Genomic DNA, 14,273 nt, shown 5'->3' on the forward strand with positions numbered 1-14,273 from the left:
GTATTGAATGTCACAGTGTTAGACAGGGTAGGGATTGGGATGTGTACCTACCAAGATTACTCTTACTGTGGATACCTATATTTCACTACAGTGCTGTTGCAGTGGTTGCAGCTTAAGTCATCTCTGAGTCTGTCCATTATTCTGACAGAGTATCAAATTTAAAGTCCAACACAGCAGGAAAATGTTTGCTCGGTTTTGCCTCGGACGCCGGCTCTGTTGCTAGCTCTGTTTGTAGCCGGGGAGCCAGGCGCAGCTGCGCGGGTGTTCGCCGGCATCGTCTCCCCATAACACGTCAGGCTCTCTGCGGCCATGGCAGGTGAGAGGAGCTGAAGCAGCATGAAAGGCTGGTGACCCTTGATAGCTTTCCCTACCTGTGGTTGCTGAAATAGCCGTCTAGATATGGCTGTTGTGCCATGTGCTGTATAGAGCCAAGTGAACCAAGCCTACGTGGAGCCTGTAACATCTGAAATACTTTGGATGCCTTTGCTTATGTTCCCCCTACTCTGGGGGTGGGTATTTCATCGTAGCTCATTCAGCACAGCGACGACTGTGTGAAGGTGAGGAACAAGAACAGAGCCAGGAAGCAGCACTTTGGGCACACTCACGCGGGGATGCCCCAGCAGCTGGAGCTGCATCAGGGTGCACTGGCCCCACTGGTGCCTACAGATGGAGAAAGAGGTGGAAGGTGCAAAGATGGGGGGCAGGCTGTGGCTTGGGAGCTCTACTTGGTGGCAGGATGCTGGGTTGTCTTTTATACCTATGGCTGCCTTCTGTTTTTCCAACAGAAGATTTGTGTTGGCAAGTCTTACTTTCCTCCAGGTTAGTAGGAAGAGGAAGGATATGAAGTAAACGCCACAGCCTCCCTTGGGTTCACACTGAGGTTCCCCCGTATGAGTCTTTTGCATTGATACTGACATTACCTGTTTTTCTTCACTGCGCTTTAAGATGTGGTTGTAATCTTGTCTCCGCCAAAATTCATAGCACCTGACATCAGGCGTTTCTCAGTGGCATCTTCATTAGGACCTTGGTCTTTGTTTTAAGTTAATGAAAAGAAACAAGACCCTCCAGAGAAGGAGTTAGATCTCTGCAAACAGCCCTGCTGAATCTAGTTAGGATTAAATAGCTTGTATTTAAATACTACAATATTTTTGCCGATAGCATTCTGTTTTTATTTTACACTAAGTGTGAATATGTTTTCACAGTCTTCTCTGAAAGCCCTTGTGAGGTGTCCCTCTGCTTTCATCTCGGTTTCAGTGCCGAAATTTCCGTCATGATAAATTTTTGCTAGAACAAAATAAACGCCAGGGTTTCCTGTTAATCTTTATATTTTTATTATGGCTCTTGTCACTTTACTAAAGGCTAGCTCTGGGTAAGCCTATGCGTAAGGGGTGCCTTGGTGAGGCAGAGCACCGAGTGACCCACCAGTTCTTCTCTTGCAGCAGTACCAGTTTGAGCTTCACGGGGAGGCATGAGGCTGGGGCTGGCTATCCTATTACACCTCAGTAAGTACAGATGTTACAGTTACTCAGGTCAATTTTGAAATATTATCATGTGGTTTGCATATCTCTCCAAGATTTTGTTAGAGTGCTTCTTTTAAGTAAGTGCGCTATTAAGACACACGTGACAGTGCATCCTTATTCCCCACTCTCCTGCCTAAGAGCTATGAGCGATATGAAACCTTTAAGTACAAAGAAAAGATATGTGTTGTAATTGAGTCTGAATCAGGTCCTGAAAGGGGCAATCAATATCTGCTAACAAATAACGGGCGTGGATCTGCATAAATAAAGAGCAGGCTAACCAAACTTATGTGTTGCTTTATACCTAGAGTCAAGTGTCGCTCATCATCTGAAGTATAGCCTGAGCCATAGACTGAAACCTGGCTGTAAAATACTGTATTTTTACTGTTGTAATTGCATTACTGTTGCTAGTGTTCTGTGGGATCTTCATGTATCGATTGTTTTTTTTTTTAACTGCACTTTTTATAACAAGTTGAGCCAAGTAAAGCTGAACAGATAAAGCCTCCAAGGTACCCATTCCTGTTCAGGGTTTCAGGACAGAACTTGTTTAAAAGGACAAGCCCTGTAAGGGAAGTCTTAACATAATGGGGAAAATATTTAAAGTTGTTTCAGGCAAAATAAACAAAAAGATCCTGCAATTATTTAGAGAATTCAGAATTATTCTGTTTAATTATAAATGACCATTCCAAGGGGTCTGAAAGGAGGGTTCTGGGACTGGACCAGGGGGTTCATTGCAAATCATCAGAAAATCTGAGGGACCTCTGACATCAATCCTGGTCTCAGTTCCATCATTATCACTTGGAAATCAACAGAAATCAGCAGAATTAATCCAAATCTGGCTCTGCTCACAGAGTCAATTGAAATGCCTGTGATTCTGCTGCAGGAGTGCTGGCTGTAGGTATGCCAGGGTAGGAAGCATAATAAATTATTGCTCATAGCAGACTGGCATGTTTACTACACAATAATGTACTGAGAATTTAAGTTTTAACATAGATTTGCAATATGCTAGCTATATTTTTTATAATGATTTTGCAGCAGGTGTATTCATTACCAAAGCTCTTCAAGATTCTACCAAATGATATTATTAAGGACAAAAGGAGTACAGACAAAGGATAATTTAGTTTTCTGCTGATGTTGGGATTTAACTGATTTTGTCTGGAGAATACTGCTGGGTATACAAAACAATTTCATCTCTCTTTGATCGTCTTTTGTGCTTAGTGCTGATAAGACTCCAGCATGCACAGGATGACTGTGATGCTGGGTCCTGCCACCCGGCTGTTGGGGACCTCCTCCTGGGTCGCAGCAAGCAATTAACAGCCTCGTCAACCTGTGGAATGATCAGCCCTCAGAAGTACTGCATTATAGGCTACCTAGAGGTTGGTTTGCTCTTTCTTTTTTAATAAACTGAACTCTGCTTACTAACAATATTCTCATCTGTAAAAGGAATTTGCCCAGACTAGGAAGTTTCTGTTGGAGTTGTCTGAATAATCATCAGACAACGTGACATAAGTCTGGTGGAAGAGTATGCCTTATTGCAGCACATATGGACAATTCGGCAGCAAACAGCCTCCACAGTGATGTATAGCTTCTCAAGAGGGAGAAACATCCATGAGGTGCAAACGAGCACAGGGATTTACAAAGGAGCTTTGCTCTGCGAGTCCTTTTCCCACTCATGCCTCAGAGGTGAAGACCACAGTTTGCATGTGCGTGAGTGCAGGGGGCATGCGGTCCTGCAGGCTGTAGGCACTGCCTTGATGGACCTTCGCTGGAGGACACGTCCCGTACAGTGTTGAGACCTGAGGCAGCCTGTTAAGAGATTCACACCATGTCCTCTCATGTCTTTTGATCTGAAATAAGACCAACATTGATAAAAGCAGAAAGGCATCTCTGGCAGAGGGAAAACCTAATGGTGTAGTCCGGTCTTTGGCCGGGTGGGTGGGCAGGCAAATCCAAAACATGGGTGATCAGAGGGATCACTCTCACTCCCCGGCAGCAGCAATGGGGGCCGTGGGGGACCAGCGGGCGTGCGGGAGCTGTGCCAGGCAGAAACAGGAATTCCCCTGTTGCACGTCCTGGAGAACTTGGCCCTGCTGAGCTAATAAATTGTCGCAAATAGAAATATTTTCACTAAATACCAGCTTAGGCTGAAGAGGAAGTTAATAAAATACAGCTTAATTTATAAGCAATTTAAAATAATTACAGTTTATGACCTTCTGGCAAAATGGTGTGACACATTTGCAGAGTAAAACGCCGCCATACTGAGATGGCACCAAGCACTGCTCCGATTTACATATTGCAACCACGGTATTCTGCAAAATGTAAATACCTCTTTCCTCTTCTGAAATAGCCTGAGTCTTGGCACTGCTTGGTAGACAGGCACAAAGAGCCATCTCAGAGACACTGTCTTTCTGGCCCTTAGGTGGATGACTGCCTTTTATTTTTGCTTTTTAAGAGGAGATCAAAGAGCAATAAAAAAATAATATTTTCACTTGCCTGTACTTATCCTTTGAATTATGTAAATACAGACCCATGAAAAGGAACAGCTGTTCCGCAATAATCCCTGTGATTTAATGCTGCTTCAACATACCTTGACCCCTGGTGACTGTCTCCTGAAGAGGGTGAGAACTACAAATTCTGCTGCTTTGCAGAGCTCGAGAGAGAGGCTTATGCTCTGGCAATGTGTTCTGCTCTATCAGCTCGCCTTAAATGTGTGTGTCACCTATAGTATATCAGAGTCCCACTCAACTCAATTCTCTTTCTCACCAGCACATTTTGAATGCTTTGCTGGAGGCAAGCCAGGAAGCTTTGCATCTTGCATCTTGCAAAGCAAAGTTCTTCCTCCCCCAGTTCCCCTCCTCACGACCTGTGTCAGGCATCATGACGAGAGTAAACCTTACTTGTGAAAGTGTGTGTTAGTCAACATGGCAAGCTGCCAAGAGTCAGGACGCGGTTGGGATGTCTTATTAAAAATTCAGATTGAAAATATTTACAGTTCAACTGCTTTGTGTTTGAAAAGCAGCATTGCAAATCATTTTCAGTCTTTAATGTGTCTTATTGTTTCTAAATGTAGGTTAAGTGTTTTTTACCCTGATGATTGGATTTACTACTTACACATGTTTTGAAAGGAAAAGAAAGAGGACTCAGTATTGAGGAGAGTATAAAGCTGCACACTTCAGAGGCAAACGGGATCTGCCAGACTTGCCTTATGTGGACATGCACGTGCTTGTCCTTTGGGGCACAAAAAAATTTTTATGGAGCAACCTTAAACATAAGTTGACTGAGTATCATACTGTATGTGTCTATATAAACCAGAGAGTGGGTGTGCGCAGTCCTGCCAAATGCTTTGATAACCTGAGCTCTCCTTACCAGAGCTTTGTGAAATGAGATGAAAGAGTATTTTTTTTATTTCCGTCTCATCTTCTTAATTGTACAGTCATACACTTGTCAAGTGTGGTATAGAATGACTGAATATAATATGTATTTATGGTAAAACACATTAATTATACCATACCTGTAAATCTATATCTCTTTGTTTATTGAAATGTGAATAATTCCCAGGTGATTTCATAATACGAAGATGTGCAAACCATTCCTAATACTTCTCCATAGATCCTGAAAGTGCCGGGTGGGGTGCCTCTCCACCCACCCCCTTCTGGGTCATTTCCAGCCCAGTTCCTGCCACTGACTTCCACTTTCTATTTTCAGCAGCATCCCTGCCAGCCTCCCAGCCATGGGCACTGAATCTGTGCCTCCTCCTTCAGCTCCTTCTGGGTGCTGTGTTGTCCCCTCTTCTCCCCGCCAGCGTCCCTGCCAGCCAGGCACACAGCTTGGGCATCACCTTCCGCTTTGGCTTATCCCTGAGTCCTCGCACTCAGGCTCTGCCCAAGTCTCGGAGAGTCTGTCTGCGTAGCGCAGCCGCCCCTGCCCACCCTGGGCATCCCCCGGCGCAGCCACTGCCCTACGCTTCCCCGTGGCCCTGCCAGCTGCCATCGCATGCTGCTTGGGCTTGTCCGCATGGCTCAGCATGGGTCATCTCCCAGCCCGGCATGTTAACCTTGTCAACTCTCCTTACGTCTCCCACTCATTCCCCCTTTTACCACCTTAAATAGGAGCTCCTTGCCCTTGCTTGCAAAGCCCTTTTGCAGACAAAAGCCTCTCATTCAACATAAAGATATTGGCTAATCATTGCCACCTTTGTCTTCTGCTTGTTAATTTTCAAACGAGACCCTTTCATCCTATTGACGTCCTGATTCTCCTCCTTTGCATTGTTTTTAAACGTTTCCAGTTTTCCTGTGCCTACAAAAGGCACTGACAGTGGTCAGGGTAGTGGTGTCAGCCCAGACCACCTACTTGCGTTGTACCTGCATCCAGCCTTGCCTTCCATTTGTACAACAGCATCTGTCTGCTGCTCCTGGCTGGGTGTCCGAGCTGCTAGAAAATGTGCAAAAGAGAGAGGGAAAAAATGTATAAATGATTTAGTGAATGTTCCTCTTCAAGGCTTCTTCAGATCTTGAAAGACGCAGTCCTCCCTTGTATCCCCTCTGCCTCCTCGCTACCGTCTCTGGCTGAAAGTTTCTACAGCCTTTATGAGACATGAATAAAAGCTCAACTTTTAAAAAATAAATTTCTCCCCAGAAACTCTTGCAAAACAAACCCTCTGGTAGTTAAACCCAGAATCAACACCTTGACAAACTTATTTCTTTGCTCTTACTGAGATCCTTTCTCCACAACTGAAAAAGTGTATTTTTTATAGAGTACCTGGGGCAAACCAAGGCCAACATTCACTATATGCATACTTTGTGCGTAACATGATTTTCTTGGGCTTGTTCCTTATGTATGAAAGCCTGAGTGATTAAAAGCACAGGCACCCAAAGGAACATGACAGGTTCCAGTCCTGCAATGGCATAAATATGTGTACATCCACTGGATCTTTAGAGAAGAGACAAAATTCATCTTTTATTCTGCACTTTTTGTTTTCTAGGCTGAACAGAAGTGCTTTCTCTGTGATTCCAGATACCCGTATAATCCCTATACGCAGCACAATAGTCACATGGTTGAAAATATTATCACAACTTTTGAGCCCGATAGGAAAAAGAAGTGGTGGCAGTCAGAAAATGGTAAGTTTCTTTGAGAAAATATTACTGCAAAATGTTACCATGAGATTTATTTATGTAATTGGCATGCACCATGTTGCCTTCACGAAGAGATGAAATAGAACTGCATCTATTCTTTGATTCAGTAATACTAAGTAATTTAAATCTATGTGTGTGTAGCAATATAGGATTTCAGAAATTCTATTTTTCTACAGACCAATTTTAAGCACAGTATCTCCAAGAGCTGGCCAGAGGACCTGTGGCAGTGCTATGTTATACAGGGTGTCTGCCTTTCAGGGAAATGTGATTTGTGGCAAAAGGTAAATTTGCCTACAGATGCATAATGACAGTGTGTCAAAGACAAATATCCATTTAAAAAAAATAGTGCTTGCAGTGTAAAGGACTAATAACTTAGGAAATAATTAAATAAAGCCTGGCTATCAGCATCTTTATTGCCACATGTTAATTTTGTCACAAGCTTCTCTGTAGTGGTTCTTCACAGATATCATAGAATCACAGAATGATAGAATGGTTTGGGTTGGAAGGGAGCTTTAAAGGTCATCTAGTCCAACCCCCCCTGCAATGAGCAGGGACATCTTCAACTAGATCAGGTTGCTCAAAGCCCTGTCCAACCTGACCTTGAATATTTCCAGGCAGGGGGCATCTACCACCTCTCTGGGCAACCTGTTCCGATGTTTCACTACCCTCATCGTAAAAAATTTCTTCTAGCTATCTAGTCTAAATCTACCCTCTTTTAGTTTAAAACCATTACCCCTTGTCCTGTTGCAACAGGCCCCACTAAAAAGTCTGTCCCCATCTTTCTTATAAGCCCCATTTAAGTATTGAAAGCCTGCAATAAGGTCTCCCTGGAGCCTTCTCTTCTCCGGGCTGAACAACCCCAACTCTCTCAGCCTTTCCTCATAGGAGAGGTGTTCCATCCCTCTGATCACTTTTGTGGCCCCCCTCTGGACCCGCTCCAACAGGCCATGTCTTTCCTGTGCTGGGGCCCCAGAGCTGGACGCAGTACTCCAGGTGGGGTCTCACCAGAGTGGAGTAGAGGGGCAGAATCACCTCCCTCAAACTGCTGGCCATGTTCTTTTGATGCAGCCCAGGATATGGTTGGCTTTCTGGGCTGGAAACGCACATTGCCGGCTCATGTCCAATTTTTCACCCACCAGTACCTCCAAGTCCTTCTTGGCAGGGCTGCTCTCAATCCCTTCATCCCCCAGCCTGTACTGATACTGGGGATTGCCCCAACCCAGGTGCAGGACCTTGCACTTGGCCTTGTTGAACCTCATGAGGTTCACATGGGCCCACTTCTCGAGCTTGTCCAGGTCCCTCTGGATGGCATCCCATCCCTCAGGCGTGTCAACCACACCACTCAGCTTGGTGTCATCTGCAAACTTGCTGAGGGTGCACTCGGTCCAGCTGCCTATGTCATTGATGAAGATATTGTCCTTACAGCTTCTCTGTGAAGGCATGCTAGGAGGAATAGCATTTACTCTATCTTATTTGACATACAGTGAATGTGTAAAAAATATTTGACTGGTTGGAAATTAAGGCATAGAAAAATTAAGATAATATGTTACCCCTATTTTGGGTATCCAAATAAAAATTCATAAGCCTTGTTTTTTCATGGAGTTTAGCAAGGAACTATCACCAGTTTTGGACACCACTGCCAATAAATCTGTGGGCCAGCTGTGAGAGGATCTTTTCTTGCTCTCCCCATCTTTCTTCTGGGATGAGGTCTCATGCACAGCCTGGTCAGCAGGAGCCCTGGGATGCTGCATGCAGATGTGAACAATGGGGATATCAGCTGAGCTCCTGCAACTCTCTACAGAGAATGTGTGAATTGAGGGTTTTTTTCCCATAGTTGTTGCAGTTTTGGAAGGTGCCTGGTGCAATAGCTCTGCTCATGACAAATTTCAGGTCTGGCAGTATAGAAGAGTTTAGCATGAAGAAAACCCCATATTTTTATTGAGTTTCATTTTTTTTTCTTAGAAATAAGCAAACAATTTGGATGGTTTAAAAAAAAAAATCTAACTGGATACAGGAAGACATAAACCCAGAACATTACCATCACCATCACTTACAGTCCGAATGATCTGAACAGGACCTTTAACCATCACCTGCAGTCTTCTCAGTGACATGCAGCATTGCCGGTGCCAGTGCTGGAAAGGCAGCACATCGCATTGCCCCCGAGAGAGCGATCCAGCTGCATGCCGGGTTTGTGCACAGGGGATGCCCTAAAGAGCCTAACTGCTGTGCTGGAAAAGGCATCTCTAAATTCCCCACGGGAAAGCTGTCTCAGCAGCCCCTCCAACGTGTGCATTGTGCTCTTCACTTCATTTTCATTCTCTTTTCAGACATTGACCATGTCAGCATTAGATTGGACCTAGAAACTTTATTCCAGTTCAGCCATCTTATCCTGACTTTTAAGGTACATGTTTTACCAGAGCTTTTATGTAATGTTATACACTAATTACTTAACCACCGGAATAAATTGCTTAGAGAGGCAGTGAAAGCTCCATCTTTAGAGGTTTGTAAGAACAGGTTAGATAAACACCTGTCAAGTATGGTTAAGTTATAGTTGATCCTGCCTTAAGGAAGGAGGACAGACTGAATAGCTTCCTATTCATGTGCCTTCTGGTCCTATTTTCTATAAATCTGAGAATTAAATTGCAAAATTAAGCCCTAAAAATTTAGGACATCTCTGAACTATAGTTGCTCTTTCAAATTTAGTTCAACCTTCTCATGCATATCCATTATGATCCAGATGGTTACAAATTTTTTTCCCACGAAATTCCTACATTGTTATGGTAAACTTCCTTACTTAGAAAGTAATCTTGTATCTATATGGAAGGTTACCCTTCCCTTTTGCCAGAGAGTGGTGTGAATGAAGAATCCAGCTTTTTCAGAGAATCATGTAACCAGCACAGCAGCCCTGTAGTGAGCCTACAAGCTCCCAAATACAGAATTTTAATTGGCAGCTGTTGGCATTCCCCAAACAGGAATGTCAATACAACAACCCCGAGATGTCTTCTCAATGCCTGGTTAAGGAATTCTTGAAATAATGTTTCTTGCAGACATTTCGGCCTGCAGCAATGCTGGTTGAGCGCTCCACCGACTTTGGTCAGACCTGGAAAGCATTTAGATATTTTGCACAGGACTGTGCAGCTTCTTTTCCCAACATCTCTTCTGGTCCAGCAAAAAGTGTGGGAGATGTCATTTGTGATTCAAGATACTCAGACATCGAGCCCTCCACTGAAGGCGAGGTATTGCCAAGTGTCTGTGTTTGTATGAGTTCAGATCATATGTGGCTATTTTTCTGGAGCTGAAGGTCTCTCGTCTGTATGGATCAGATCCACTTACACAGGTTCTGAGGCATGAAGTGCTATTGACTTTACTGAAGTAAGAGGGAAAGACAAACACTGTATTTCACCCTCAGTTTCACACCCAATGAATTTATAGAACAACTTGTACAAAACCTTCTAGTGCTCTTTCCTGGTTTCCAAATTCACATGGAAGTTGCCCTCATAAGAGATCTTGACTCCCCATCAGCCTCTACCACTAAAGGCAGGGGCCTGTCCTTTGATCCCTTTGGTGGGTGCTCATCCCATCTCTACATCACTCTAGGGCATTGCTTTTCCTTCCTCCTGACACATCAGTCCACCAAAAGGTCTTTTTGCGTTGCTCAGGCAAGGCCAGGTTGAAAGGGTGAGAGCACTTGCTGAATCAGGGCCACAGCCTTGTTCTTTTCTTTTATGGGATAAGTAAAGTGGCACTAATGGGTCTCAGGTGACAGTGTTTACATCCAAAAAGAATAGCTTCAGTGATCTATAGAGCTGTATTAACTTGTTTTGCAGGTTGTTTTAAAAGCTTTGGATCCCAGCTTTGAAATAGAAAATCCATATGTGCCATATATCCAAGGTATGGACAGTGCAAGTTTTCTCCAGACATACTTTGCTGGTGTTGCTTGTTTTGTACACTGAAAGGGTCAGCAGCTCAGCTGGTGTAAGTCAATGATGTTGAAAATTAGTTACCTAAAGATCTTAGGGAGACATCTGTATTAATCAGTAAAATGGGCCAGTCTTGTTCTCTAGCCCTGAGGGAAAACAGCACAGCCCTGCAGAGCTCATCCATGCAGCTAAACTGCCTTTCCTTCTGGGATCAGGTGGCCCAATCCACACTGCTTTTTGGGAGCAGTCCCAGAGGTGTACATGAACCCATGAAGGCAGTGGCTGGGAAAATACAGGTTGGCCCTGGCCAGAGCCATACCAAGGAGGGTGCTAACGCTTACGCAGCTGTGTGCTAGGAGTGGGTCCATGCCCTGGCACTGTACAGATTACTGGTCTCGGCCAATGTCGGATCATTTTCACTATTTCTTCAGTATGGGGTAACTCTTGGATGACTGATCCAAGCTGAAGATTTCATACTGTTCATTTTTGAGTGAACTTGGGCTCTTGATTTCTCTTCTTTCCTTCCAGAGCTCATTACGTTGACAAATCTAAGGATCAATTTTACTAAACTCCACACCCTTGGGGATGCTCTGCTTGGAAGAAGGCACAATGATCCCCTCGAGAAGTACTACTATGCTGTCTATGAGATGGTTGTGCGGGGCAGCTGCTTTTGCAATGGCCACGCCAGCCAGTGTGATCCCGTGCAGAATCTGCGGGGAGATGTTTTCCATCAGTCTGGGATGGTGCGTCATTAACGCTGTCTCCAACAAGGGCAGTCCCTACCTGGTATTTTGGGGGAAGGAAAAGATGGAGGGAGGGAGAGGAAGGGAGATCTCTGATGATCTTTGGATAGACCATTTGCAGCTCCGAATTGTAAAATGTTTCAATACAGCTTCTTCCTTTAAAATCCTGGACTGGATTGCTCAGAAGCTGTCTCTTTGTTGGCACTAGTGTGGTGTTTCAAAAGCGACTGGGACAAGACATGTTGATAATAGCAGCAAAATACCAGAGCTGTAATGGTGCAAATGTAATGCAGTAAGTAGCCTGTGGTGTGTGCAGACTTGAATGGCCGCTCGTTGGGTGCATTCCACACTCCAGCTGGGCTCAGGGGCTCTGCAGCAGAAGAGGAGGCATTGGCACAAAGAATAGCTGATAATGCAAAGCTAACTCATGAAAAATGGATTATTAAAAAATTCAGGAACATGATTGCCAATTCTTTCCCTCTGTGAACAAGAGTTTTTTTTCTCCTGGAAAATATGTATCTGGGGGGGGGGGGGGGGGGGGGCGGGGGGGAGAGAGAGAGAATTTAAAAGGTTGAAGTCTCCTTTGATATCTCTAGAAGTACTTTTTCCTAAATGTTGCTCAGTGGCTTTAAAACTATTTGGTTAAAGTTTGCAGGTATTCTCCAGACCTTTTACTCAAATAACTGAGAATTACGTCAGCTGAGGGAGCCAAAGAGCTTTGGATTTTCCTGATCTTGCTGGCATACCTAGAGCAGATCTCTCCCCTCTCCTCTCCCTCTCCTCTCCTCTCCTCTCCTCTCCTCTCCTCTCCTCTCCTCTCCTCTCCTCTCCTCTCCTCTCCTCTCCCCCTCTCCTCTCCTCTCCTCTCCTCTCCTCTCCTCTCCTCTCTCCTCTCCTCTCCTCTCTCCTCTCCTCTCCTCTCTCCTCTCCTGTCACCTTACCTCCTCTCTGTTCTCATCATGTTGCAGGTCCATGGGAGATGTATCTGCCACCATAACACCGAAGGTTTATCTTGTGAAAGATGCAAAGATTTCTACAATGATGCTCCCTGGAGGCCAGCTGAAGGGACACAAGATAATGCTTGCAAACGTAACTCAAACATCCTATTTTCCTTTTTAATAGCTGGGGGGGTGGGTGTAGCACGGTCCCAGCCCAATGCATAATGGGATGGCCAGGTTTCTGGGAGAGAGACTTTTTCATGTCTCATCTGGAAATATAGATGGATTCCTGTATCCATCAGTGCTGTGTTGCCCTACAAGAGAGCTGTTTCATGTTCTTATTTTTCATAAAGAGAAAAAACCAATAAAGAGAGGAAAAAGCAACTAACATTAAAAGATCATTCATTGGTTTGCATAGGGTCTTTCTTGTGAATGAAAGAAGAATTTAGACAAGGCTAAATTATTTATTTCCACAATAATGAGTAATGTAGGATATACAAGAATAATATATTAGGATCTGTAACAAATATTCAGCTAGATCTTTCTTCAGTGGAGCTGTGTTCTCCACTGCATATCAGGCACACTCACCTGCATGTGTACTTTTCCAAGTGTAGGGCCCAGTTCTGTCCTGTCTCCAGTGTTTCCCCCTAGCTGTAAAGCACAAGGCCTGGGAAGCTATAATCTTGCTGGGGCACTGAAATCATACAAGTAAAGAGTAACCCTGTGTTAACAGTAGACAGCAATGGTGGCAAGACCGTGATAATAGGAATCGTTGTGCAAAATACCCCACTGTTTGTTTTGGTTTCAGGGTGTAACTGCAACGGCCACTCTGGCAGATGCCACTTTGACATGGCCGTGTACCAGGCCAGTGGCGGGGTCAGCGGTGGTGTTTGTGAGGACTGTCAAGACAACACCACAGGGCAACACTGTGACCAGTGCAAACGTTTCTTTTACTGGGATCCACTCAAAGTCATCTCAGACCCTCAGGCGTGCCTCCGTAAGCTTCCCTTTTGTAGCTTCTGTAAGAATGACTCAAAACAGGGTGGTTCTGGTTCTCTTTGTTCTGAACCCTATGGCATCCCCATGCTTAAGTGTTCATATGGTTGTAAAATGTTACCAAACCTGTAACATCCAAACTGCCTTATCAAGTAGCTGCATGACAGCATCCTTGAACCAGCATTGTAAGAAGAGCTGCATATTCCAATTCATTGCTAAACTGAGCTTAGAAATCCAGCAGGGCTATCATCTTTCTTGAACAACGTCAATATAAATATGAATAGCAGTAGTGCTGTTGCTTCCGTGATAGTCAGGGATTACAGAACAGTTGTGAAATGATGGGAGGAGTAATAACTCTTTTGCTAGATACCTGCCATATGCAAGAAAAACGGTCTTTCAGGCATAAAAGCCCTTCTTCTGAAAGATGAGCTAAATTCAGTATTAACATAGGATGGGAAAAATGCTCTGAGTATAATTTAATTATAGTAATTGATTGGTGTGAGAAGTCCTTGAGGAGCCAAGGGGTGATCACCCAGGGGAATGCTGTGGTAGACGTCAGCTCTGCTGTGAGAAATGGGTAGTGCTTTAGGAAAAAACAGCTTGCATCATGAAGACAGTGTCCCATGCTGAATCCATTGCTTCCAGTAAATAATTCAGCCATGGCCAACTCAGACCAGCTCTGGGGAGGTGGCTCATGTGTGGTACCCCTGCAACCCTACAGCTTTCATGAGAGCATCCCCAAAAGTATGGGGCCTGCTCCTCCCCAGGTACTCTGGAGAGGGTAGGGAGTGGATGAGTGATGCCTATTTCTACCCAAAGCAAAGAGTATATTTCTACCAAAGTGAAAACTGTAACTGTCCTCCAGAGAAAAAGCAGATCTTGGAAACATTCTCATAATATTTCTTAACAGTGGCTATGCATTAACTGTAAAGCATCCAAAACAGCGAGCATGGATGAATGTCTCTCATCTTTACAAGAATCCTGAATTTGTGCCTACCAGCAGCTCTATATTTGCGTTTTCATGCTT

The 14,273-nt window shown here is 44.3% G+C and overlaps 1 protein-coding gene across 1 annotated transcript in view; it reads left to right on the forward strand.

Annotated features, from left to right (window-relative positions):
• The first annotated feature begins 1,468 nt into the window (after nucleotides 1-1,468).
• LAMB4 (laminin subunit beta 4) overlaps nucleotides 1,469-14,273 on the forward strand; it is a 42,114-nt gene continuing 29,309 nt past the window's right edge. Inside the window, 9 exon segments of the mRNA XM_050915275.1 lie at nucleotides 1,469-1,502; nucleotides 2,736-2,893; nucleotides 6,499-6,634; nucleotides 8,977-9,050; nucleotides 9,697-9,885; nucleotides 10,477-10,540; nucleotides 11,098-11,312; nucleotides 12,281-12,401; nucleotides 13,059-13,247. Of these exon segments, the coding sequence (XP_050771232.1) occupies nucleotides 1,469-1,502; nucleotides 2,736-2,893; nucleotides 6,499-6,634; nucleotides 8,977-9,050; nucleotides 9,697-9,885; nucleotides 10,477-10,540; nucleotides 11,098-11,312; nucleotides 12,281-12,401; nucleotides 13,059-13,247 (1,180 nt within the window).

The sequence above is a fragment of the Gymnogyps californianus genome, chromosome 1 (assembly GCF_018139145.2).
Source record: "Gymnogyps californianus isolate 813 chromosome 1, ASM1813914v2, whole genome shotgun sequence".
In the NCBI taxonomy this organism is placed as follows: domain Eukaryota; kingdom Metazoa; phylum Chordata; class Aves; order Accipitriformes; family Cathartidae; genus Gymnogyps; species Gymnogyps californianus.